Source organism: Epinephelus lanceolatus, chromosome 23 (assembly GCF_041903045.1).
Source record: "Epinephelus lanceolatus isolate andai-2023 chromosome 23, ASM4190304v1, whole genome shotgun sequence".
Taxonomy (NCBI): Eukaryota; Metazoa; Chordata; class Actinopteri; order Perciformes; family Serranidae; genus Epinephelus; species Epinephelus lanceolatus.
In genome coordinates this window covers 14,778,629-14,806,120 of record NC_135756.1, presented here as the reverse complement: position 1 = coordinate 14,806,120, position 27,492 = coordinate 14,778,629, and the positions used below count along the sequence as shown (strand labels likewise).

Here is a 27,492-nt window from a genome sequence, read left to right as displayed (position 1 = left end):
CAAGCCTTAAAATGCTATTTTTTTGAGGCTTAATTGTCTTCACAGTTTATTGTTTCTAATCTGTGAAATAAAGTAAATAAAAGCTTCGTTTCCACTGAGGATAATGGTTTGCACCTAGTCGTGAGGCACTTTTGTAAACCACTTAGAGAACATAGGATTATAGGTTGATAGAAGAAATGTACACTATATGGTACTTTTCCAGTATTATTATTTATTATAAAAAAAAAAGAACAAAAACAGGATGTCCCTGAAAACTCATCAAACGTGTAAACATTTATAAAAGTTTGCATTCTGTTTTCACAGATTTGTACAATTTTATGATGACAACCATAACTAGCTGCAGGTCTGTTCATCAGTGACCATTAAGCCGTGCTGGGTTCCCCCATCATCATCTTCTCGTCGTTTTCCTCCACGTGCCTGTTTGGCTTCGCGTTTGCCTTGAAGATGACGCATTTACACAGTGTGAGAATTGGATTGTGGGGTCGAGCCTGACGCAGATCTTTGGATGATGTGGTCATGTTTTCAGGAGTCTGATTGGTAGGAGGGAAACGCAACTGAAACTTAATTTTATGAGACATAGTAAAGCATCCATCACAGTGAAGTGCTGAAAAAAAGATAAGGAAATTCTAATTGAAACTGACCAAATACAACTTTGAATCTCACCCACCTTACAGAGCGTGATAAAGAGGAATACTGGGATGCACATCAGTGGAGTGACGAGAAGTAGTGCACTGACAATGGTGCCCCCGATGCCAGGATAAAAATCATACACAATGAGAGGGAATCTGATTGTCATGTTGTAAGACAGGTTGACCTGGGGGACAAGAAATGTTCAAGTTAAGGGGCTTCGCTGTGGTGTGCTCAATGGTGCAAGAAAAAAAAACAACCAATAGAAAGAAGTAGAATAAAAGCTCTAAGTGAATAAAATCTAATTCTCTTTGTTAAATTACACTTGAACCAAATGATGGAGACTCAATCAGGTAAATAGGCACATAAAATTAACAAACTATTGTCCAACTTGCAAAGCTGTTCGGTATGTTTTTGTTATATCATTTTACAACTTTATAAATAACTTCTCCTAACTTCACTGGTTGTGTCTGGGGCAGCACAGTTTTCCATGTTTTAAATGCTGTACAGCAACAACTTTCCAAAATATGTTGTCAGAATACAAACAGCACCATTACTTATTGGCGACTTGGAGGCGGCAGTACAAAATGTATACACATCATCGTACTGTCACTTTATGTAGATGATATGGTGACCAGGTGCCATGCCATTGTTTGGACAGCCCAAATTTCTGATATACTATTAGGTGATTTCAGACCTAGAGTTGTCTTGCTTTGGTCTGAATCAGGGACTAATTTGTTACAAAGTTGTATAATTGCCTAGAGTTGGTTCATGTTCTCACAGCAGCATTTACAAGCGGACCAGATAAAATATCTTGTGCGAGAAAGCTGCTCTTGATTGGTCAGGATTTCCATGTGGGAAAAATCCAGGAAGTAAACAAAACGTTGAAGAAGAGTACACTTGCGAGATAAATGTGACACTTTCTAATAGGGTTGTCACGATACTAAAATTTCAAACTCGATATCGATACCCAAGAAAATATTCAATACTCGATACCATTTTCGATACAGCAGCAAAAAATTAAGAGGCATGTCATTTTTTAAATAAAGACCAGAACAGTAACATCAATGATAACAAAAAATCCCCCCAAAATAAATAACAACCAGAAACAAGATCTGTCCATACAAATGTATTTATTTTCAGCCCTGTTTATTTTCTGTTCTTCTGGTGAATTGGCACCATATTTTCGTTGCTGATCAAATAGAGTTGGTAGTTTAGGCTCAGGATGCTCCTGTTTCTACCTCACTATGTGATCAGAGAACCAGGGGTTACGGGAGAAACCAAACGTTTTTTCAGCTTCAATCTGTGACTTTACAGTTAACATAACTTTTCAGAAACACATAATTGTGTTGTCCTGTTAAACTAACATTGTCTATTAATGTTACAGATGGGCATGACTGATAAAGTTTTCTGCTTAGCTCCCACATTAACATTAGAAGTTATATTTTAGTTTGATGCTGGCAACACCAGCTGCTCAGCTGCTAGTGAGGGGAGGGGTTGTACCTGCAGTCTGCAGCGTGCTGTGTTCGCTTCACTAAATATTTCCAAAGAGCGCTTTTTCCTTTATCATTTTTGACCAAAACTGGCTGCTCTGATCCTCCTGCAGCCGCGCTGGCCATATTACAGCAACAGAAATGTGTGCATGCATGCACAGCGACGGCAACAAGCCAGGTTGCAGCAAGGGCTCTGTGCCTGCCAGACGCTGCCTGCACAGCACGTGTCCATCGGACCAGTCACGCTCACCCGACAGGCGCTGAGGTGGCGTGCACTATTAGTATCAATACTTTTGTAAATTAGTATTGTATCCGGATACAGCGTTTGAGTATCAATACTTTTCAGAGTATCGATACTTTTGACAACCCTACTTTCTAATGTCACAATGGAGGGACAACTACGCAGGTTGATTTTAGTGCTGCTCATCGTGGACTATATTGCTGTCATTGTTCATTTTAGTCAAACCATACAGTTTGAAAACGAGGCGCGGCTCCAACTAGAAAACAATGTTTTGATGCATTGGATGTGCTGAATGTGCATATTAAGGCAGTACCGGAGGAGGTGCACATTAATAATCCTCCAGGACTGTAACATGCTCATGTTTAACCCAAGCAATCAGTACGTTTACATGCAGCTTGAGAAAATCGAATTATTGGCTTAGTCCGACTGTAACTGGACTTTTAAAAGCATGTAAACAGCTTAGTCCGACTGTAACCGGACTATCCGTAGCTCGACTAACGCACCTAGATAATCCGATTGAAAATCGAACTATTGCTGCATGTATCCACTCAGTCCGACTGGAGTTGGACTCGGTGTTCTGTGGATACACCACTTTTTCTTTCACCGGCTTTCACCCGGAAGACGAAGGAGATGATGTAGCAGCACTTCAGCATATAGCAGTGCAGTAACTTCCAGAAAAACAAACAAACAAACACCATGGCGCCGAGAAGCAGAAGAGGCACTTCTGGACGGATGAGGAAACTACATTCATGCTCTGACAGCTAAAGGGGCTAAACATTTTCAAGTTTATGGATGGTAGGAAAATGCGAAACACGGATTTATTTTAAAAAGTTTCTGAACAAGAACTGGAACTAGTTCAATACGCACTATATTTAAAAGGACACAGCGCTGCCTATCAAGGCGTAGTCAGACGTACTTGGTCAGAAATTCGATTTTCTCTTCTGCATGTATACTCAAGACAAGAGGAGAAGTCCAACTTGACTGATTAGTCGAGCTGTGAGCTTAGCTTACTGCGTGCATGTAAACGTACTGACTGCAATGTGTGCAATGTGACTGCAGTTGGTTCAGATCGAGATCGGAACACGTTCTCACCACAAACGAGCTGCACCAGAGTTTGTTTGTAACCGGACCGAGACCACCTCTTCAAGAATGTCTCTCTGGTTGTTTGGGGCCCACCTGAATGTGGTTACTGTGTTCACACCTGCCCAAACGAACCACACTTAGGGGCAAACAAACTTGAGTTTGATTGTACCGAACCAAACAGGGCAGGTGGGAATGCACCCGTCGTTCGAAAAATATCCCACTGGACCAAAAGCACATTTCTCTGACAGCCCACTGCTCACTGCTCTGAAATCCTGTTTCTCCGAAAATACACACTCCATGAAGGAGTGTACTTGATCTGCAAAGGTGTTTAGGTGGGTGCTGCGGGTCACGTGGTGTCCATATGAATGCCAGGACCCAGGGTTTCCCAGCAGCACTGATCGATGTTATTCACTTCACCTGTCAGTGGTTTCAGTGTTGTGGCTGATTGGTGTATTCTCTCTGGTCTTGCACTGATCATGTAGTAAAGTGTGTTTAAAAAAAAGATGAGTCCACATTTTGAGATAAAAGCAGCAGTCTCACCTCTTCTTTCCCGTGTGAGTATAACTACTGATGTTGTAAAATCAAATAAACTCTCAGATAGAAAGGCCGGGAGAGAGGCGAACAGGAAGAGGAAACGATAGAGGCAGCAAAAGATCTGAAACCATGAGAGGAAACAGACATGAAAGTTGATGAATCAAGTCGCAGGTGTATCTCACCCAGCAGAGGAGCGGCGTGATGAACAACCAGCAGTACTTCAGCACGGGGAATGGTTTGTACCCGATCATGTCCTCAATGTTGTCATAGAAACGGTCCGCACCTGCAAAGCCATGGATGGGAGGTATTAGTCAGTCATTAGTCTCCCATAACCAATCCTACCTTCAAATTTTGTTTTAGCGCTGTGCCAGCACTGTACAAAAATCTGTCTGAACCATGTATAAAAGGTGCGACTGCAGACTGGGGGGACAGAGCTGTCTTGCCTTTAGGCCAGCACTGGAGGCAGTCACAGCGCCAAAATGACTTGTATAAATAGGACAGCCGGCAGGACGGAATCATAGGCGGCACAGGTTTGACATTTCGACGACGTGTTATGCATGCAACCCACCGCGGGGGACTTAAAATTAGGTGGTAACAGTTAGCAGCTAACTCAAAAAAGACTGTGTGTTAGATAAATACCCGTCTTTTGATTCCGTGATGGTGGCATGCTGTCTAAAATCACACACTGAAGCGGCATAATGAAACAATATTAAGTAAGGCTGTGCAATTAATCGTCTGGTGATCACGTTTACGATTTTGAGGTCAAACAATTTCAAAATTAATGAAATCGAGGGTAAACGATTATTGGTCACAGACACCTGGAGATGTTATTTTGTCTTCTACAGAAGCCGCGCATGCGCAACACCGCCCCCTCCCCTCCTCTCCTCTCCTCTCCTCTCCTCTATTCACTCCACGAGCCAGTCAAGTAGGTGAACTACGAATAATGCGAGGGGCAGGTGAACGCGGAAGATTTCAAAAACAGCATGCAGAAAATGGCAGAGGGAGAGCGAGAGAGGTTGGTCTATATGTGTGTGTGTGTGTGTGTGTGTGCGCGCACATTGGGGCCATGCGCAATACAGAGAGCAGAGGAGAATTAAAAACGTGCGACCATGTAGAGACAGAAATGAAATGCCGTTGTGTAAACAATATAAGATACCACGTGCGCTGCATAATCGTGATTTCAATTTTGACCAAAATAACCGTGATTATGATTTTTTTCCGTAATCGAGCAGCCCTAATTTGAAATTATTATATCAGCCAGTGGCGTGACTTACCATACACCCAGGCGATGACAGTGGTCTCGAAACAGACAATGAAGAGCATGCTGTTTCCACTAGCACCGAAGTGGTCCAGCAGATGGAAGACGATTATCCCTCCCTGAAACACGAGCAGAAAAACTGACTAGTGGTTAAGGTAAGGATAATGGGAAGGCTACCACGTGTTACTGCTGCTAATGCTAAGTTAACGATTAGCTAAAGTTAACTATGAAGGATTACATAAAAAGAGAGGTGGTTAAGGTTAGAATAAGGGTAATGGGGAGGCTAGATCTCGTTACGTATACAGTAAATCATATCTTCATGTATAACGCATCATAAGGAACATTTGGTCTCATATATTCACTACAGCGTAGCATTGTCTGCAGATGCCTCAACTGTTGGGACTTTATCTTTCCCTTTGGAGCTATTTCCTGTGTGTCAGTGACACCAGTAGCAGACTTTCCAGTATCTGTCACACATCAGAAAGCTAAAGCCGAACTATAGGCTACAGATCACAGTGTAAAAGTGAACCACCACATCACTGCTGATCGCCTCACAAGACAATGAATATAAAGGGAAACTTTGCTGATATTGAACCAGCTGTGTGGCATCGCAGTGTGTGCAGATGAACGGACCTCTGCCGCCGGACGGGCAGGAATCTCCGGGGGAAGTCAAACAACGTTCATCTGCACACACTGCGATGCCACACAGCTGGTTCAATATCAGCAAAGTTTCCCTTCATCTTTTTTCAGGTAACGAGTATCAAAGTTATTCATTCTTCCTGTGAAGAACATCTGAATTGTCAATTAAAATAGTATATTGATGTGATATCTAGCCCCAGCTCTGCAGATGTTTTTCTACACGTTATCACCTGACAGTAAAGTTGATCTTCACGACTGACACAGCCAATGATTATTACAATTATCTTTCACATTTACATCAAACACCCCTTTATTCTCTCTGCTGCTCACCTGAGTGATGTGTGGCAGCCCCAGTAGAAAACAGACCACACAGACGACCAGGACCAGTATTGATCTGCCGCGTGGCTTCCTCAGGTGACGTGGGAACAAGTCTGCGATGGCTGTGACCAGGCTCTCCACACACAAAAACTATGAGGACAGAAACAGATAAGCTTATTTGTGAGAACAACATGATGCTGAAACACTACACATGATGCCTTCAATACAATACCTGAGCGTCCAGGGCCAGGAAGAGGATCATGAGGAAGAATAGCACACACCAGAAGGATGCGCCAGGCAGCATCGACAGAGCCTTTGGAAAGGCTTGAAAGACCAGACCAGGACCTGTGGAAAGCACATAATGCATCTATGAACACATGAGAGCATGTTGTAATCTTTAAGACCAGCAGACCAAGTCCTTTGACACAGCAGTTTCTAACCTGTCTGGCTTGTGACCCCTCAAAGTGACCTCTGAGCTTCTCATCAAAGGTTACAGCCTTTGTAAGGTGTATTTATCTTGTTACAGTGTAAAATGTTTCATGTTATTGCACAATAATTGAACATATTGCTTTAACCAGAAACTCATGTCAGAGATACTGGATGAAGCGAGATACCCAACTCAGCTCACTTCCTGATTCAGTGACGTCAGCGCCACGCCCCCGTAGGAGACTTGCGGCAGCTCTGAATGTATTGTCGTCAATGAGGAAAATGAACGTGATCACAATTTATGGTCAGTTCTTTCGCCCTGTAGTCACTAAAGTAAACATTGGGTTCATTTTCCACAAGCCACACATCTTACCAACATTGAGGGTTTGAGGGAGAACAGGCTCTGATTGGAGGGAGAGCTAACCACGCCCACTTAGGAGACAGGAAGAGTAACCGTTTGCTTAACATTGGATAAGCAGTTGGGTATCTCCCTTCATCCAGTATCTCTGCTCATGTTTAAAAAAAAAAAAAAAGAACTGGCAGATTGATAGATATTGAAAATAATTACAAATTGATGCTCAACAACATATAAAAAAAATACTGCAACTGTTTCAAAATATTTCCAAAATAATATTGAAAGCAGTCAAATTAAAGATGCAGAAGCTGAAAAGGGAAAAATGAACTCACCGGCACTCACAACATCGTGTAAGGGCACGCCCATGTCATGAGCCATGAATCCCAGCACCGAGAACACAGCCAGACCAGCAAAGATACTGGTGCCAGTGTTCAGGCAACATAGTACCAAGCAATCCCTACAACACACCAAGAACAAAAGCCTGCACCGTCAGAGAGCACATGGATGTTAAACTACATGTGCTGTGTGTGAGGACACTGACCTGTAGCAGTTGTTGTTGTATTTGTTGTAGCTCCCCAGAGCGGTCACCACTCCCAGACACACGGAGTAGGATGACAGCACCTCTGACAAGGCATCACACCAAGTCTCGAGTGGGTAAAAGACAGAGTCATTTCAATTTTGTATTTTTCACTGGTTTTCATTTTTGTTTTCAATTCCATTTAGTTTGGTTTTGCCTGTTTCCGTTTAGTTATTACTGTTTTAAATGTTTGGATTTAAGTTAGTTTTATTAGTTTTCTTTTTTTTATTATTATAATACAGGTTCAGGGGCAAGATTTAAGAAGTTCGGCATCTGAGGTATTACCAGGGGCACACCATCAGGTGAAGCAAGCCAGGCAAATGTTTGGGCTCCCAAAAATCTGGGGAAAAGGGGCCCCCGATGGCTGATGCGGAAGTTAGCATCACATTCGTTCCCTTGTCAAAAAGAAAATAAGTTCTGTGGCAAAAAGACGTGTGATACTTACATGTTTTGTTCAGTAAGATACTCTTTTCAATTTTATAATCATTGAAGCCTAAATGAAATCGCCTGAAGTGAAAAGCAATAAACTAGCTACACTATGGTCACATGACCTAATGTCACCACCATAACAAGAATGTAAAGCCGTTTTCGGCATCTGTAGTCTCAGTGTAGTCCCACTTCTGGGCAACAACCTTTCTTAAGACGCATAGAAACTTCAAAGTTCTTGACAACAAACAAAACATGAAAGTCTCTTAAGCTTGTGTTGACCACAGACCTTATTTCAGGCATCAAACCGAAACCTATTGACTTCAAGACGAGGGAGCCTGGAGTACTAAAATGCTAACTCATTTGTGGAAGCATTCTATTGGCACATTTTGCAAAGGCAACTATAAACCCCTTTGAACCTACCATAAAGGTACTACACAGTGCACGATTGAGGTCTTGTTGTTTTGGTTGGTGTCGCAGAAGAGCGTGATTGACTCAGATACAAACTTACAAAAGCTAGTATCAGCGAGTAAATCAGGGTCTGGACTAGTGGTTCCCAACTGGTCCAGATTTCTCCTTTGTCATTAGTTCAAGGTCCACACAGTTTATTCAGTATATTCAGCGTCACCCTTGCCTTTGGCAATGTCATTGAGCTAGTTTGCTGTCGGTGTTAAGAAGCTGTTTATTAGTCTCTCATTCTACGGCAGGAAAAGGTACTTTAAAATAAAATCTCTATGCCGGAAATTGATTGTACTTCAAAATAAAGTGTTTTTTTCTTCTTCTTCTTTCATAAACTTGACAGTTTGTGAGTCGCTTGCAGTTAATTAAGAAAGGACCCACAACCCACTTTTGGACTGCGACCCACCAGTTGGGAACCACTGGTCTCGACACCAAAATTTAAATCCCTTGGGCTTAAGATTGAAGTGGGGATCCAGAATTGGCACTATGTTGTTATTAAAATAATTCAACTGACTTTTGGTTTCACACAGGAAAAAAAGGGCGAAAGTCCAGAGTTTGTTTGACTCATCCACCTCACCTCCAACCTGACGCCCAGGTCCAGTGATATTTGACAAGTGGGGAGTGAGAACGGGCCGATCATGTATAAACCTCAGTCTGTCGCAAAGAATCTTTACATCCAACACCAAAGACAAAACTGTTGTGTTTCAGAGTCACATGTGCAAAAGGAGAAACATTCACGCATGAAACAGACCCCACAACTCGGTTATGACTTCCTCTGTGGCTCAAGCAAAAACAATTTGCATGCAAGAGTGCAACTCATTTGAAACAGATGTGTTCTTAAGAACATGTGGCATTGCATAAGTCTGACCCATAATTGCTTTCACCTGCTTTTGACATTACACCAGATAACATTCCTGCAGTTGTCCCTTTGCTTCCTCCCCTTAACATGCTAGGATTCCCACCATAGTTCACAGCTGTGTGAGCAGACGAGTAGACAAGGGAAGCCACATTTTCTGACCCCTACAGACATGGAAGCAGGGGGAGGGGAAGGGAGAGGGGTGACAACCTATTTAATGGGAGGCAGAGTTCTTTTCTATGGTCAGGTTGCTGGCAGAAACAGAGGCTGTCATTGTGTGGAAGCATGCATCCAGAATTCCTCAGTTAAGGAATTAAAAGGATGTTATACAGTGTGCCAATTCCTGTGTAAGTAAAATCCATCATTTGAAAAGATGGTAAATTACTGACTTCAGTTTCAGCTGAAAGGAAGTTATCTTGACTTTATATAAATTCACTTCAAAATGTGTTCAGAATTCCCCACGGACAGAGACTGTTTTTACTCCTCTGTGATGATGTTACTGTATACTCGAGGGGGGAAGCTGAAAGAAAGGACCTTGGTTTGCTTTTCTTGTTAAGACTGTCTTGGGACAGGAAACAAGATTTAAGGCAAGGAGAAAGGGAGGGGGGAAGAAAATAACAGCACACTGTCTTCATGTTGGGACAGAGAAGTACTGAGATATAAAGAGACAGATAATGCTCTGATTGGTTGTGAAGCCAACGCTTTGATTGTTGTAATGACTCTTTCTGCACATGTTCACTTTAGGAAAGACAGTACTGTGCAGGACAGACTGTACTATGCATCATGTTTGTAATATTGCATTTAATAAAATGTATTGGTAGCAAGTAGTGGATAGAAAATTTCACAAAAAAGATGCATGAGATGCTTAAATCTCTTTGCTAAAACTACAATCAGACTTATTGATTGTAGTCTGACTTATGGAAATGGCCACTTTAGAATGAAAATACAGACAGTACTTACTCACCCTCATGCTGACAAGAAGTCCAGTGTAGTTTTTTCCACAAAACTTGTTCAGGGTATCGGAGGATAACAGCTAGCCAGATTTTTCCATACACTTGAAGTGCACAGAACCCACATTTTGAAAATGTAATAAAACTCCGCTAATGCATTTCAAAAGTCTCGCGCGAGACTAGCTGATGGCTAGCGGTGGTGCTAGTTCTCGACTCTCGCACGAGTTGCCATGTAAACACAGCACGCCCGCAGGCTAACTGACCACGGTGAGAAATGATGCTATAAAAGTGGAGTAAATTACGTCTTTTCAAGTCAATTATGCACGCTGCGGCTTCAGGGCACTTGGATTACGACGGACGAGCTGTTCTGACGTTTTTGAAATGCATTAGCGGAGGTTTATAACATTTTCAAAATGTGGCTGGCTGTTATCCTCCGATACCCCAAACGAGTTTTGTGGATTAAAAAACTACACTGACTTCTTGACGACATGAGGGTCAGTAAGTACTGTCTGTATTTTCATTCTAAAGTGGCCTTTTCCTTTAATGACTTCTCTGCATTTGTTACGCTTAGCAGTCACTGAGCGGGCCAGATTGGATGCGAGCCATATGTTTGACACCCCTGCTCTTGAGGTGAGTGCGTGCATCTGAGAAAGAGGAGCCCATTTTACACGGCCTGTTTAAAGCAGAAATGTGATGTAGTTATTCCATCTCGCCTTTCTGTATAAAAAGAACAATCGCAATATACCTGTATAAAAGGGACAGCTGGCAGGACAGGATGGGTGTGACATTTTGATAATATATAACATCATCACAAAAAGCAGCTAGCAGCAGTTAGCAGCTAACTCAAAGAAGAAAAGCGGCCAAAAATGTCGGCAAATTGGGAAAACCATGAGGTCCGGGAGCTCCTTACCCTCCAAGCAGATGCTGAGATCAACTGCCAAATGATTGATGACTGAGCCATATGTCTGATTTGTGTTAAATATATTATCCCACCCCGCCACTAGGTGGCTTACCTCACTGGTTGTGGCAGGCCATGGTATTTAAGTTCTTCCCAGTAAGCACAGGTGTTGCTGATGTTAGGAAGCAAGCAGTTTTAGATCAGAGATCAAGATTTATTTTGGCTGCGTTTATTGGGAGTTTGTATTGAAACTTTTTGGAAGTCATACAAACATTTCGGACACAAGGGAGAAAATAAATATATGAAGATATTCAGCATTGGTAAAGATTTTGAGTAGTTTCTGAGTACACGTCCAAACAATTCAGCCAATTAGCAATCAGTAGCGGCAAAAGTATAAGGCTACTCACTACAATTGTTACTGCCATGTTATGTTTAGAAGGTGCTGCTGACATGTGTCATATGTCTGTCATATGTCATGGCAGAGGCAGACACTGTTGTGTTACATGTCACCCCCGTCACGCCTTTTATACTTTCAGAACGCCTGAGGGCGAGAGAGAAAGACAGAGAGAGGGGGAGAGAAGGTGGAAGGTGGACTATTTCACACAGTGTTTCTGTTTGTTATTGTTTAACTTAGTTGTAATGCTGCTTTGTCACTTTTTGACACGCATAATGTTTTGTGAAAAACTGAAAATTATTAGGAACTGTAGGGGAGGGGAAAAAAATTGTTTCGATATAGTATTGCGATATTTTTGTGTGGCAATATTGTATTGTCACACAGTCCCAAGTATTGATTTTTGTTATCATATAAATGATTAATACTACAAATTAAACTTTAGGTAGCCTAGTAGAATAATATAATCATTTTATTTTGCTGCTGCAAAAAAATGGCTGAAATGAGCTGAACAGACTGAAAACTTTATCTTATTAGATAAAACAGATATTGACAGTCGTCCTTCTGGGATATAATTTACAGTTGAAAACAATATAGAATATGAATATTAAATAAATATTAAAATATAAATAAAATTACAATAATATTGTATCTTGACTTAAGTATCATGATAATATTGTATCTTGGATCCTCTGGTTATTCTCACCCCTATTAGATAGGTAAGAACATTTATAAATGATTAAAAGAAATTACTGTAATTAAAATTCTGTAATATTATACAACTGTGGGATTGAGTTTAAAACATGTCAGCACAAAATGTGCGCACATGTGCTCTTTAGTGCACAAAGATTCAGTTCATACATACATACAAATGAATCCAAAAAAGGAAATAATGGTGAATGTAAGTCTTTGTGAAAATGTTGTAAGTAGGTTTTAAAGAGACATTTCTTCTTTGGAAGGGTTGGTGAATGATGCCCATTGTAATGAACACTTCATAATGACATCTTACATGTAGACCTGCGAGCCTGAAGAGCTCAGGGTAGAGGAAATGTTTCATTCCATCTCCGGCTCCTGGGAGTGTCACTCCACGGATGAAGAGGATGAACAGCAAAAGGTAGGGCACTGTAGCAGTGACATAAACTACCTACAGACACAAAAACATGCATACAATTAGTCATTTTACACGTCCAGTGGACATAGAGCAACATTAGCATCCTTCTGGAGTTGTGTTTGTGGTCTCCTGGTGAATGTTAGTCCAGTATTCACTCTCCTTTTAGCTCTGTTTTTGGTATCCACCAACTCCTGTGGGATATTTCTCGATCATCACCTGCTAATTGCTCTTCTGTGTTAACCAGCTAGTCGCTAACTTTGTCTGTCTGCCATTCTGAAAAATGCTGAAACACTCCATAGAGATTTAATATGCATGTCAAAATCGCACATTATATAAAAGATGGACGACATGACAGCTACCCAAAAATGAAGCAAGAACATTTCAATCCCTCCTGGTTGCTGGCTGCAGTATAGGTCATAAAACTCACCCCCTTCATGTTAGCTAATAGGACATGAGAGAAACTAAAAACCAAAGTACACGTCACATTATTTTTTCCAAAAGATGGTTTCTGTCATTTTAGGTAGTTCTTATCACACTGTGCATGTTCAAGTGTTTGTTTTTCCTGGTAAGTTTGGTTTTTATCAGATACTTAAAGCTATGAAAAGGTTGTTTGACGTCCATATTGACAGCAGTGTGTAGCAATCTGTGTGCTCGCAATCAAGGGTGTATGGGTGGAAACTCAATGGATGGGGACTCTCTAATGGTATCACCAGCGCAAAAAGGCGGCAGCTGTATCCGGGATATTTTGGCAACATTTTTGTACAATGGAAGGAAGTAGAGCGGCGTTGTCCATCTTCATATACAGTCATTGGTTAAAAAATGTGCACGCCCAGGCATTTGTCTTCCACACCATGTCAAAGATTTGGTGCAAGCATCATTTCCCCTGAATCTCTGGAGCTTGGTTAAAGAATTTAAATCCCAGGTGGGACAGACTGCACATTATTATAGTATATAGAGAGGCAATACGTGCACTGAATGGCTATTACTGAAACAATACTGACTATAAATACTTTAATTAAATTCTAAATTAAAATCTTAAGGATTAAATCTGAATGTGCACTGATGACACAGATAACATCACTTATTGATGTTCATTTATAACATCTTGGTCAATCACAGGAGTGAAGGTAGTTAGGAAAGTTGGGACATGAGCTGAGGAAGCCATATGTATGCAACATAATACAAGGGACAGTACTGTGTGTATGTCAAAGGAATACTCGCCTTTCCTGCAGATTTGATTCCTCTAAAGATGCAGAAGTAACATACAATCCAGGCAAGCAGGAGACACACAGCCAAGTCCCGGTTTACCGGACCCAGGGTCATGTCATTTGAAAACCCTTAACACTCGGTACCTGTCAGGGAGGGATCAGAAAAGTTAACACATGAATACACCTGGATCCTCTGCTATTAACATGCAGAATGGATGTACAGATGTGCAATATATACACCATACTTTGTTTCCCACTGCCAATAAACACAGCCCACTACAATGCACATCCTACGTGGTTGTTGCCCTGAGAGCAACATTTTGTATGATAGCCCTGCGACAACTGCCTCAGCCAATATTGATACCATGCCACCATGGAAATAAGCTCACATCAGCTTGCAAATTAATCTTGACTTGATTACACATATGTTGTTACTTTTTAGGGCAACATGACATGGCAAAATACCTGCCAACAGCAATTAAAGTGAGTTGTGGGGAATACATACCATATAATGTATCTGTGCAACATGAAATGGTAATATAAAAAATGCGAGTTGACATATGACGAGTATCCCTCGATATTTTGCTTGTGCCTTTTAAATATGAAAATGATTACATTTGCAGTACAGTGGAAGTCAACAACTTTTTAAATTGCTAGCATGCTAGCTAGCTAGTTAATGCTTTCAACCTATCAATTGCTTGGTCATTTAACTTAATAACTCCCCCTAATGCTTATTTAAAATAGCCAACGTATCATGCACTTTAGATTGGCTCCCCATAAGTCTCATTTTAATTTTACAATACTTTATGTCACTATAGGCACAATCCTGGAAAAAAATTAAGGCTACAGATGGCGGGCTAGCGCGCTGACGCTAACGCTAGCGCACTACAGCTAGCCCACTAACTCGAGCAGCCAGAAACAAACATCTCTGATTCACTGTCCCCTTGACAATCCAAACAAAGAACATAATTCTTGTAGTGGCTTATTTCTTTTCTTCTTTTCTTTTTTTAAAGAACGGGAATAAAAGTTAATGTGACTGTAGCCTACTCTCTTATGATCATGGAGTTAATACTAACAGCTAGTGGCTAACTGTTAGCTAGCCTTTGGAAGCTAACGTGAGCTTATTTCCATGGTGGCAAAAAACTGACAGTCTATAATAAGCAAATAAATATTTAATGTCCGTAGTAGCAGGCTATTGTAAACCAATGTCATACTTTCAGGTTGGGTCTCATATTTTAATTTGCGCCTCTCTGCACAGCCATTTTGTATGTATTTTGCAGGGCACTGGTAGCAGGGCTCTTTCTTCACCAACGTTGCTTGGCTGAGGCAGTTGTTGTCCCAGGGCTCTCATACAAAATGTTGTTCTCAGGACAACAACCACTTATGTCATTAATGAACTGGAAGCCATCTTGCCGCCAAGTAAGACCCTGACAGTGCATAGACGTCGGAACTAGGGGTGCTCCCATCCGTACCCCCGCACCCCAGCCCCCCTACCCACTGCCTTACGCTTTAAAAAAATAAAGAATCTGAATTTAAACTCAATTTGTCTGACTTACATTTATCTCTTTCATATCATTAATGCATAGCTCTATGCTTCTGATGTGATATGCAGCCTGCCTGACTACATACAGTAGCCTTGGCATCCAGGATGTTGTGTCCATCCTGCAAACCTTGCAGCCCCAAACCCGCTCCATGCTGTCGGAGGTGGAGAAGGTCATTAAGCTCTGTCTGGCCCTGCCCATATCTGTTGCGGCATCCGAGCGCTCTTTCTCAGCCTTGCGCAGGCTGAAAACCCATTTGGGGTAACACATTTGGTCATTATTAACGCTCACAGTGACCTTATGGATGAAAGCGATGTCTCGACCCTGCTTAAAATCTTCATCAGTAGGTCAGCTGAGAGAAGGTCCACTTTTGGAAATGCATGAAAGCCCTGAGTCAGGAGCGCAGACTTTTCTTTTTTTCATTCAAGGTTACAAATAATGTTATGTTCCTTAAATGGCTTGATTTCGTTATCAAAGTTTCATTTTCTTAACAATAAAGATGCCGTGTTCATCCATTCTAGTTCTCTTATAACTGCATGTTATTATAAAATGACTTCAAATCAAATCCTTAATCATTGATAAGTGTGCGTGCTTCCCCCGCCCCTCCCAACAAAAATCCCGCCCCCCCTCTCAGAAAATAGTTCCGACGTCCATGTGACAGTGGACATACTGTCAGAAAAAAGAGCAAGCATCTGCATCATGAATACAGATGGCTGTCTTCGATGGCTTTAGTTTACATTAAAGTGTCTGCAGGGAAAAGAGCACATATTGTTCTCATCGTGCAGCACAGGCGATTTCCTGTTCTGTTCTCACAGCAAATCAGGAGGTTATCACGTGAAGGGCGGCAGCCATTTTTCAAAAAATATCCTCAAACTATGAAACAATATGTTGTTTTTTCCCATCATTAACATGACGTTCACTGAGCACCCAGACAGGAAGGATGACCTTTTGTTATCTGGAAGGCATTAAGAGCTATTGGTGCTATTGTTCAACCCAAGGACAAGCACGCTGGGGAGGATGATATTACTGTCAAAGCTTTTTTTTTTACATGTTTTAGGAAGATGAGTGTGTGTGTGTGTGTGTTTCTCACATCCAGAACTCCATTTCCGATGTTCTCTGCTCATTATCAACCCTGGAAATATTGAAAAAACAAACAAACAAAAAACAAGAAAAGCAAGTAAGTACAGTGACTTAAAATCTAACTTCCAAACCATGCTTCTCCATTGATTTAAAGAGGACCTATTATGCTTATTTTCAGGTTCATATTGTTTTTAAGGTTTCTATTAGAATATGTTTATGTGCTTTAACGGTCAAGAAACACTTTATTTTCCTCATACTGTCTGTGCTGGAACACCTGTATTCATCCTCTGTCTGAAACACCCTGTTTAACGGCCGTCTCTTTCAGCCCAGTTTGCTCTAATTGGTCAACATCTCCAGGTCTTCCTAATCTTGGTGTCTCTTCACCGTTATTACAGCTGCAGAATGACTGTCGTGCTGAAAAAACACAGAGCAGCAGTGAAGTGCAGCTTGCTCTAACAATTAGGCTACATTTTTTGGTGGCTTGGAGGCATGTTCATGTGGAGGTCAACATGTCACAGCAATCACAGGACTGTTTACTGATTTGCTGCGGGTATTAAGTACTGCAAGAAAGAGTCCTCAAACCGGGAAATGAGTTTGCATTTATCACTCCTGGTTCCCTCATCTCAAAGTCAAAGGGTTAATTAAAACTGTTTTTTTTTGGTTAGATTCCTGACATAAGGTCCATGGTTAGCACAAGCTCAGTCAGGACACTTTTACATTTTATTAAGTTAGATGAAATACCTTGGTAAATACTCCACTTGTGAATCTTGAAGCCGTTCACTTACAGTATCATCAAAAAGACGGTTGCTAACAAGTGGCTAAGAGGCCGTCTCCACTAAAGCAATTTTTTCTGAGGCTGGCATATGTTTTTAATGCTTTGCAATAGGAACGTCACATATTTACACTGCGCTACAATCGCCAGCAGCGCAACAAGGCACTGGGCGTGAATCCTGCGCCAAGCACTGCCAGTTGGGCATTTTCATTTGAGCACTGAGAGCTGAAAAATGTTTGTGGATAAAAACGCCGCACTCGTCAATGTCACTTCAGCTATTCAATCACAGTGCAGGAGGGACAAATACCTCAAAGAAAAACTGTCACGTCCTACATGTACAAATGCTGAATAACAACAACAATGGAGGAGAAATCTGTTAATATCCTCTATGTATTATGATTCCTCTCATGAACCTATACAGACTGGCGGGTCCGTCCTCTCTCCCCGCATGCTTCACCCTTTCCCTCATCTATAGCACATTCTCTACCTTGTGCCGACATTTTTTTTTCCACAGATATTCTGTATCATAGCAACCAGGCGCAAAGCGTCTCAGCTGAATTCAAATAAACACAACAAGTTTGTGCTCTAGAAAAGGATTAGCACTCAGTGAAAAACCTCCTAAGCCCTATGATAAGCTATTATGGCAAGGCTTAACTATACAAACCAGTGAGCAGTGATAACTAACATGTCTTTGGGGTCATCGGGTGGGAACCTCCTTTCACCAGTGTTTCGTCTGGTTGGTCCCACGACACCTCCAGGAGGCTAGACAGTGATCTCTGGCGTCCCAGAGACACTCTAATGCCAGGTCTCACTGCTCCCCGCACCAACCCAACAATATCCTTTACCTTACTTACACATGGCTTTCTCAATCCAAACAGCACTGCCACCTTCAACAACCCCCCCCCCCCCTTTGTGGTGGCAAGATTGCTTATTTTCTGCAATAATCCAAAATTCAATGGAAAAATCCCATTTGTTTATAGTCATGGGAACCAGGGCAATGTTAACTTCCGTGTTGGCCTACAAATAAATGTCATACATGATTTTAACTGCTGCAGCTTGCAGCGTCTTTTGCAGCTGAAGCTAGGTGTACAACCTAACGCATTGACGGATTGGCGCTGACCGGAAGTCATTCATTCCAGTGGAGGTGAAAATGATGGATAGTAACGGACTAGCGTGCAGCACTTCAGTGGTTCCGTTGACCATCGGACCGTGGAGGCGTTGGATTTTTCCTACTCGGGCGTTGACAACATGGGAGAAACGGAGCGTTACAGTGCCAGAAATAGGAAATAAATTGCAATCGCAGTTGTTAGCAAACAATATCTCATTTATTCATGCAAAAGAAAAATAAGCATAAGCTTTTTTTCCACTATTAAAAGTGATTGTTGACCATAGGTTGATTTCTATGTGGTTGATAATTAATCTATATTTTCGAATTTTGTGCTCATTTCCATAGCCCATTTCGCGCCTATCAGCTCTTTCAATAGTACACTACTCAACTCGTCTCAGATCAGTTGGTACAGTGATAGTCAACATGAGAGCTCTTCGCAGGAAGATATTGCTAGCTCTTCTGCTAGATGACTTCGCTAACAGCTCTCGCCGACAGCACGCTAGCTAGCCGCCCGCATCTGACCAGGTCCCTCAACGACGGAATCTCGCAACGTTGTTCTGGGGGTGGGGAATGCGTTAGGGAAAAGTTCCGTTAACAGGAAAAATAGGTTCTGCACACGGTGTTAGACGTTACATGGCAACTCACCACAGGTCGCTTTTGGCGCAACAGACAATAGCGGCACATTATATCTTGAAAAATCCCCAATGAAAGCTTCTAAACACAACAAGAGATGTTCCAGCAGAAATATGATCTGAAACCAGGGAAAAATTAACAACACTGACAACATCTGTAGCTACATGTACATTAGCAGAGTACTTGTTGGCGGGGAATGACTGTAACAGGGAACAGTGGAACATTCGACCATAAAATATCCACAATAAAAGCTTCTGAGTGCAATACATTCCAGCAGGAATATGAACCAAAATCAGAGAGAAATTAACAACATCAGCAACCCAGACTGTACAACTTGTGTATAGCCAGACGTTAGCATGTAGCTACATGTACATTAGCAGTGTACTTGCTGCTGGGCACTTTGTACCATAAAAAAATAAATAAATAAATAAAATAATCACCAAATAAGCTTCTAAAAACACAACCGTACATGTTCCAGCAGGAAAATGATCCAAAACCATAAAGGAATTCACAACATCTGCAACCAGTGTTCACGTTTCCCTTGAGGCCTCTACACATGATCAGCTGTAAAACCGCTTTGCACTGGCTGTCCCATTGTTTGTCTACGGAGAGGGTGGCAATGCCTGACAAAGCGGCACCGCTACCCTTGGCGTCGCGCACCGCTCGGATTTTCTGCCCGAGCGCTGCGCTCAGAGCTTCATATTCACGTTGTGGGATTGGTGTTGAACTTATCATCCATCTTTCTGCAACAAATAAGTATCTCCTAAACTGTCTAGCTGTTATTCAGTGCAATATTTTTCAACCATTTGCCACCACCTTGCATGAGAAGTTATTAAAATTTATTAAGTGTACTTTTTACCCTCAAACTTTCCCAAGGAACCATTAATAGTGTTGGTTTTTATGACAGAAACAGATGTGAGAACTTGCTGCTCTACACACGCACAGGAAAGCATGGGTGTGACCCACAGCTGTTATGGAAACCAAGACTAATCCCATATTATCTCATCAATCTTTTTATGTATCACATTAAAACAATGAATTACTGATATCTATTCAGTACATCTCACAAAATTCAGAATTGTGATAGTTCATAAAGTATTGCTTGACAATAAGAACAAAACTTACTCTGGACTGAATTCGTCAAAGTAGTCAAGTAAGGTGACGTTGTGCAGGAATGACCAGTTGGAGTCAGGTTGAAACAAATTGGGGTTGGCATAGGAGCTGGCGCGACTTTGACATACGTCTAAGGGGTTGAAGAAAGAGAGATGAAAGTGAGATGGATGTTGCATGCTTCAAAAATGTTTAAATGTGAAGAAGAATTCCTCACCAGTGTTCCACCAGTTGTCACACGTCGACCAGGGCAGCGTGCTTTTAAAGGAGTAATACAGATAGATGAGAGCCCAGACTAAGATGACGATGTAGTAGATGTTCAGATAGGCCAGAATCACTTGGGACGCAATCCCCACCCCTGCAGGATACAGCGAGATTTCACATAGTTACAACATCTTCCAACAGTTACAGCTCCTCAATACTTGTTTGGCTCCCAGTCAAGAGCCTAGGTTCTATTTCAACAATGTGAGGGACACACATGAAACTCTGCATCCATTTTAAGTGTTTTTCGACATCTACTCTTGTAATTTGTGCATGGGGCAGTACAGAGACAAATTCAGGACCAGTAATCCCTGGCAACAATTAAGTGAGGAAGTTGGCATGTCAGGTGTGTTGCAAGTTTTGTGAAATATTTTGTTAATTGACATGCACTCTATCAGCGTTTCTCAATCTGCGTCTTGACTGTACTTGTGTTCTTGTGAAACGTCACCAGTCGCAGCCCAAGTACTGTTCCAATTCAAAGTCCGCATCCAGCCAAGTACAGTCCAAATGCCCGGATGTGAACTTGCTCTGCCTTACTTGTGTGGACTTTGGACAGCCAGGTACCCCAGAATGCATTTCTCACAGACCAGCGGCAATGGCAGCCGTCCTTGGGAGTTTGTACTCCCGAGTCGAACTTGCCAAGTCTGAACTCCCAAGTGCGCAAGTCCAAACTTGGCGTACTTGGTATTGAGAAACACCTTATGTGTTACACAGCTAGCATGCTAACAATATTAGCTATATGAACTAGAGGCTGACATTTTTTTGGGAGTCCCACGGGTCACGTGATGGAAACATGGCTAGTAACATGCTGCTCTAACACTAACTATGTTTCCATCAGCCTGTTTAGATGCGCATCTAGAAGTATCGCATCGGAAAATTATCGGAAAATTATCGGTTTTGGTTGATTCGAAAAAATGTTGATTCACAAAATGGGGGATGGAAACAGTTATGTTTGAATTAAGTCTGATGTAGCGCACCTCTCTCCATGGTGATATCCACACTCCGTGTCAGGAAGGCGGTAATGCATTTAAAAGCTGGTTGCCAACCGCCAGAAAACGTGGAAGAAGAAGAATGCAAGACTTGTTTTGTTTCCAGTTCTGCGGAAAACTCGCGCAAGTTCGTAGTTTTCACCGATGTCCGTACATTTAATGGAAACACACAGGATTCGTATTTCTTTTAATGCGCATTTCCCAATGATTCGAATCACTTTTGGATGGAAACATAGCTACTGATGCTTCAGTATTAATAGTCTAATGCTGTCATATATAATAACATCAGTCAGAGGAATCAAACACTACTTTTGCAATACTTTACATTTTTCTCAGAACTGGTTCTTATGACGTGTTGTCTGACCACATCAGAAATCAAATCCGTTTATCATTGTGAACAGCTTCAAGGTGGAGTGAATGTAAAAATAATTAGTCAATAAACATCAAAACACAACATTAGATGTCATATTTGGGTTTATATTCAACTAAGGTAGGCATTGTGTGATCCATGTACTGTATTTGTTTTTTTTTATTTACTGTAACTAAAACACAACACGGGAGCGGGATGGGACAGGAGTCTCTGCTACTTTTATGTTCTAAATATTATTGTTGTTTAGTTTTTCATTAGTTTTTGCAGATGAACCCCCTCCAGCTTAGTGTTGTCACGGTACCAATATTGGGACCCACTGTACGATACCAATGAAAATATCATGGTTCTGAGTAGTATCACGATACCACAGTGAAAATGAGGCAGATGTGCCTTTTGTCATTTATGAAAAGATAAATCACTTTTCTATAATACATCAATGATATTTCAATGGAATAAATTACTTATTGACTTATTCATACTTCAAAAACAGCATCAATAAGTGATTAACATAGGGGGGATCAAAATAAAATAAAAAAATAAAATAAGAATCAACCAGCCACCCTCCTCCCCTGACAAGTAAAGAACAGTCCCTAAAGTGCGGTGAGGTTTGTGGGCCGTGAACGGCTCGTGTCTCCTCTGACACGTCACATACCTGTGTTCGGCTGGCTCGGCTGTAGCCTATCCCAGCTAACAATTGAGGGTTGACCACTCTAGAACTTTTGTGGAGGGACTAAAAAAACGCTGCATCATATTTTAAAACTAGCTTTTAAACGTTTATCAGAAATAAAACACCTTAACATTTCTAGAAGATATATATAAAAAAGGCTAATGTGGTCATTTTGTTTTGGGTAATCTGGTTAGAAACGTTAACAAATCAAGACACACTGAAGAAAACACAATGAAAAATACATATTTCCTGCACGTCAACTTGAGTTATTACAAAAATCAGCCCAAGCCTTGTTTTTACCCTGGAACATGGGACATATCTTCTTCCAGACGGTCACTCCACCCTCGCTGGTGTACTGGCCCAATGCCATCTCCAGGAAGAGCACAGGGATGCCACAAAACAAGAGGCACAGGAAGTAAGGGATGAAGAAGGCAACTGTAAATACAGACACCAGTGAAGAAGAAGAGTCACTTCATTGTGATGTAAAGCAGTGGTTTCTAGAATAAGCACGCTGACAGATAAACACATATTAAGCCATGGATGCCACATATTAAAGCTGGGGTAGGCAGAAATCAGGAATTTAAAAAACACCCTCCTCCTGCAGCTCCACCCTCTCTGTCCTCCTAAGCCCCTCCCACCAGATGACCACAGGCATGTGCACGTGCTTCATACAGTAACACAGTGTTTCCCATACATTGATTTATTTGATCTCATTTCACTGTAGAGGTGTGCACAGCTTGACCAAGGCTGGAGCAGCTCAAATTCATCAAGCACAAACCCCTCAGCACCAGGTGTTTGCGTAACAGCAGCAACAGAAAGTTTGCCAATCCAGCAGGGGAGTCAGGGTTGTTGTCCACCTGGAGCTGGGGTTTGTGCCGGTTGGACTCAGCTTGCGCCAAGCGGGGGTCCATCTCCAGACCTGCTGCCCACTCTCCTCCCTGTAAGGTGTTCTGTAGCTAAACTATTAGCAACAATTTCTCTCCATCTCTGAATTGCTTGGCATGTGTTTTATTTAGTTTATTGTCAGACTCTGTTTTAGACTCTCTTTTTTATATGTCTGTCCTCCATTATTGGGTTGTTTTGAGGTGAAGCCAATGCTGGAAAAACAACTTTCGCTGCAGGATTCTCTGCCACTGATGGGACATGTCCGTGCATCTGCATTTATACAACAGCCAATAGGAACACCTCTCTGAAATGGTCTGTGATTGGCCAAAGTCTCCTGTCAATGCCATTTTATGAAGCCTGAAAGGAGACAACAGGAGGTGCAGAAGTCTAGTTTTTTAAATCCACTTGAGTGGCAATATACTCAGCGTTAATTGTGGGATTTTTGTCTAACCTCTTGTACTGCACCCCCATTTTGTAGCAAAAATACCCAAAATGACATACCCAAATTAAAATGACTGTAGCTTGAGGTCCTGCCAGAAAGAAAACTCTCTTAAGTTTCTTGTGAAAGTGTCAGAAACCCTCTAGGTGATACAGAGACAGAGTAATGAGCCTCTGAAGTTAGTACAAAATTGAAGATTTTGCCTAAAATAAAATAAAAAATGTGTTTCAGGATGAATAACTGTCTGTGGCTTCATCTGAGAAGGTAAATGACACCGTTGGGCTGTAGGCACACTATGAATGAACATTTGTTTCAAAATTGAAGAAGACTGCTCAAAGTATGACCATTCTACAGTGTTTCTTCCATGAAAAGATCCAGGCAGAGCTCCAAATGATAAGTCAGTCACTTGGCTTCAAAACAGTACTATCAGTGATCAAACAACACTCAGCCAGCTTCTAACATTGTACCGTATTGAAATCAGGTGTGATTGTGATAGCTGATGTTGCTTATGACGCAGAAACATCATAAAATATCACCAAATAAAGCCATATGAAACGTGAAAGTTATGATCCCACTTGCTAGGCAGTATATCTCAGGCAAAAATAGTGGCAGGAGTGAGACTCTTACCTTTTATAAAACAGGTCTCGAGTAATCCTTTAACTTTTCCCGTCGAAAAATGGCATGACATGACATGTCACCACTCATCGCGATTTTTGACTTTGAGTGTTTAGGCTGCTCTGGTTTGAAATACATAATAAATAAAAGAAAAACGATGTTATTTTTGAAAAGTCGAGAGCTTCCTCAGTCCGGCAATACCAAACATCACATGGTTTGATGACGTAGTGCGCCTGGGAGATACCATTTAACAGAGGAGGGGGGGAGCGAGGACGTCGGCGTCCTGGCGAAGATAGAGAGGTTAATGATGCCAAAATAAAACCGCCTACCCCAGCTTTAAAGGCTGATTATGTAAGTAGCTAAGTGGAATGAAAGAAATGATTAAACAGCTTATAGTGGGATTACACATTTTTCTGGACACTATGTGGACACAAGCCCTAACTGTGAGACAGGATCATGACCAGTGGTGAAAAAATAGAGCAAAACAACAGTTTTGGAGATGGGAATTAAGCTAAAATTAGTGACATATGACTTTTGCTGTAACCTCTCCACCTCTCACATGATCAAACTCTCATGATCTGATTGTTTTCCATCCCTGTTTTTGTTGAACATGCACATGCAAACATGTGTTCAGGCGTGCAAATGCACATTGTAGTGTAAAAGTTTGTGCCAACAAATCAAACAGTAAGGTTAAGATGTATAAACTGATTAAGAAACTTATATAATCATGTTTTTTTATGTACAAGGCATTATAAAGTTCTTTGATCTACATTTAAATATGATAAAACATTGCTGTATGTGTCAAAGTACTCATAGCACCATAGCACCAGACTATGTAATCATGTTGTATGCACCTACTGAAAGAACACACTGTGTCTTGTTAAACGATGAAACACATACTCAAATGCTGTAATACATACACACATTCACAGATTGCACTCTAAAGGTTCACCTTGCATAAGACTGAGAGCACTGAGGACTGTATAGAAAGTCCCCAAAATACACGTTTTTTTAAAAATAGAGTGAAAGCGAGACCAGACCTAAGGGAAGAAAACTTCCAGGCTGCATTACACCATTAAAAATGGGCCCAATCAGAATTGGACACAAAGAAAGGGTCTCCACCAATAGAATTGGTCTTAAGAGGGAAAGATTAGCAAAAAGAGGTGGAGACTCATTTGAATCTCCACCAGCATATAAGCCAGGGTTCTGAGAGCAGGTTTTTAGTCACACTCCGGAGTCTGACTCGCTAAGTTGTATGTGTTAAAGCCTGTTGACACATTAAACTTGATTGCATCGGACTTTGCCTGTTTCCAGTGTTTCTTTAAGTATTTGCCAGCTGAGCCTAAGGTACCAAATCGACATCTGAGAACAACTGACAAGAGACAAGAGGTTCAAGGTCGGGAGCCTACAGGCCTACTTCCAGGCACCGATTTTTGACACTTCAACATATGCACACATATTTTAACCTTATAAGCCATGTCTTCTATATCACAGCCAGCAAAAATCCTCCATACATCCCATCTGGGTCCCTCACCTCCCCCGTTCCTGTAGCACAGATAGGGGAAACGCCAAAAATTCCCAAGGCCAATGATGAGTCCAGTCATGGCGAGCAAGGACTCCCTTTTGTTGGCCCATTTTCCCCTTGGCTGATCCCCTTCCTCAGTCGCCCCTGTATATGGCCCCGAGCCTCCAGCAGGATCCCCTCTGGCTGTTTCCTCAGTCATGGTCTCTCAGTCTGTTATGTGCACACATCATAAACTCAAGTTAAACACAGTCCATGTCTGTTATGATCTCTAACAGACACCTTTACAGTATAATTGATTGTTTTCATAATTATAATAGCTCCCACATAAAAGTTTCCTCCTCTGGTTAAGTCGATGCCAAATGGAGGCTGTGGCAAAATCATCAGACTCCCAAACGCCTTTAACTGCACATGACTTCAAAGCAAAGACTCGGGACACTTGTGCAACTTGCAAAAAAAAAAAAAGAACGGATGCACATAATGAGGTGATTTAATATTTCTAGCTTCTTGAAAGAGATTTAACTTGATGTAACTCACCCGTGAGTTTGCAGCGGTCGCCGTCAGTAAACTCCTCTGACTGTGCGCGAGTGGAATGTGAAAAGCCTCAATCTATAAAGGGGCGGAGACTCCGCCACCCAACCCCTGACCACCACACACACACACACACACACACACACACACACACTGTAGGCGTTTCTCTACTCGAGTTCAGCAGTTCGGACTACAGTCATTTCTGCTTTTGGAACAGCAGCGAACTTGATGATGTCACCGCCTTTGGCTTTATGAATCCATATAAATGAGAATCAATTTTTATTTTTATTGTACATTTACTTTTAAACAATGCATGTGCCATCTTTTGTTGCCTCATAACTTATTTAATATTTAAGGATTTTTAGAAATATTATTTCTCAAACTATTCTGCACATATATTCAGAGGCACAGAAGGATAATGATATTGACAAAAAAAGTGAGATTTTGCATTTATTTATTTTAATCAGGTTTGTGAAAAACAAAACAACAATATTTGAAGGACAGTCACAAAAATGTAATGATAGTAACATTATCCTTAACATCCTGACTCTTGAATGAAGCAAAATTTGAACACTTTTGATTACACATGACCGAAAATACACACAGTAACAGCAGTGACACGATAAAACACCAGTGACACAAGAGCACCAACAACTGATTCATTCAATATTAATTATTTACACCTTTACCTTTTAGATAGAACTTTTGCAGTCACCATAGGTAATTACACATCCTCGAAAACTCAGATTACCTGTGGTGTACCGCAAGGTTCAATTTTAGGTCCAATTTTATTTTCTATTTATATGCTTCCGCTCGGTCAGATCATCCGCCGCCACAACGTATCTTTCCATTGCTATGCGGACGACACACAGATATACCTCCCGCTGACACCGGATGACCCAAGAAGCCTAGCTGCTGTGTTAGACTGTCTCAACGATATCAACTGTTGGATGGCCCAAAACTTTCTTCATCTCAATAACTCCAAATCCGAAATCATACTGTTCACTCCCCCAAACTCCACCAGTCCCATTGAAAATAGCCTTGGTCCCCTGTCCGTTAACGTCAAATCCGCAGCCAGAAACTTAGGAGTAATATTCGATCCAGACCTCAACTTCCAAC

General features: G+C 41.5%; 1 protein-coding gene across 1 annotated transcript; it reads right to left on the bottom strand.

Moving 5' to 3' along the window:
• Window positions 1-12: 12 nt before the first annotated feature.
• Window positions 13-26,464, bottom strand: LOC117249384 (sodium- and chloride-dependent betaine transporter-like). The gene is made up of 17 exons (XM_078165493.1): window positions 26,380-26,464; window positions 25,855-26,055; window positions 22,682-22,816; window positions 20,312-20,452; window positions 20,110-20,227; window positions 16,482-16,523; window positions 15,526-15,635; window positions 13,864-13,979; window positions 12,541-12,675; window positions 7,516-7,619; window positions 7,307-7,431; window positions 6,426-6,538; window positions 6,206-6,343; window positions 5,253-5,355; window positions 4,161-4,261; window positions 668-814; window positions 13-530 (listed from the first exon to the last, which is right to left on the bottom strand). Exons 2-17 carry the CDS (start codon window positions 26,042-26,044, stop codon window positions 363-365), a joined length of 1,986 nt encoding a protein of 661 aa, XP_078021619.1. The 5' UTR covers window positions 26,045-26,055; window positions 26,380-26,464; the 3' UTR covers window positions 13-362.
• Window positions 26,465-27,492: the final 1,028 nt, after the last annotated feature.

What these genes read in the sequence shown, in the direction of transcription:
- LOC117249384 (XM_078165493.1), bottom strand. Translation starts at nt 26,044, where the DNA reads ATGACTGAGGAAACAGCCAGAGGGGATCCTGCTGGAGGCTCGGGGCCA. An exon ending in TACAACAACAACTGCTACAG is followed by an intron (nt 7,432 to 7,515) that starts GTCAGTGTCCTC and finishes GGTGTGTTGTAG; the next exon opens with GGATTGCTTGGTACTATGTT. An exon ending in GGCTGCCACACATCACTCAG is followed by an intron (nt 5,356 to 6,205) that starts GTGAGCAGCAGA and finishes CTCGTGTTTCAG; the next exon opens with GGAGGGATAATCGTCTTCCA.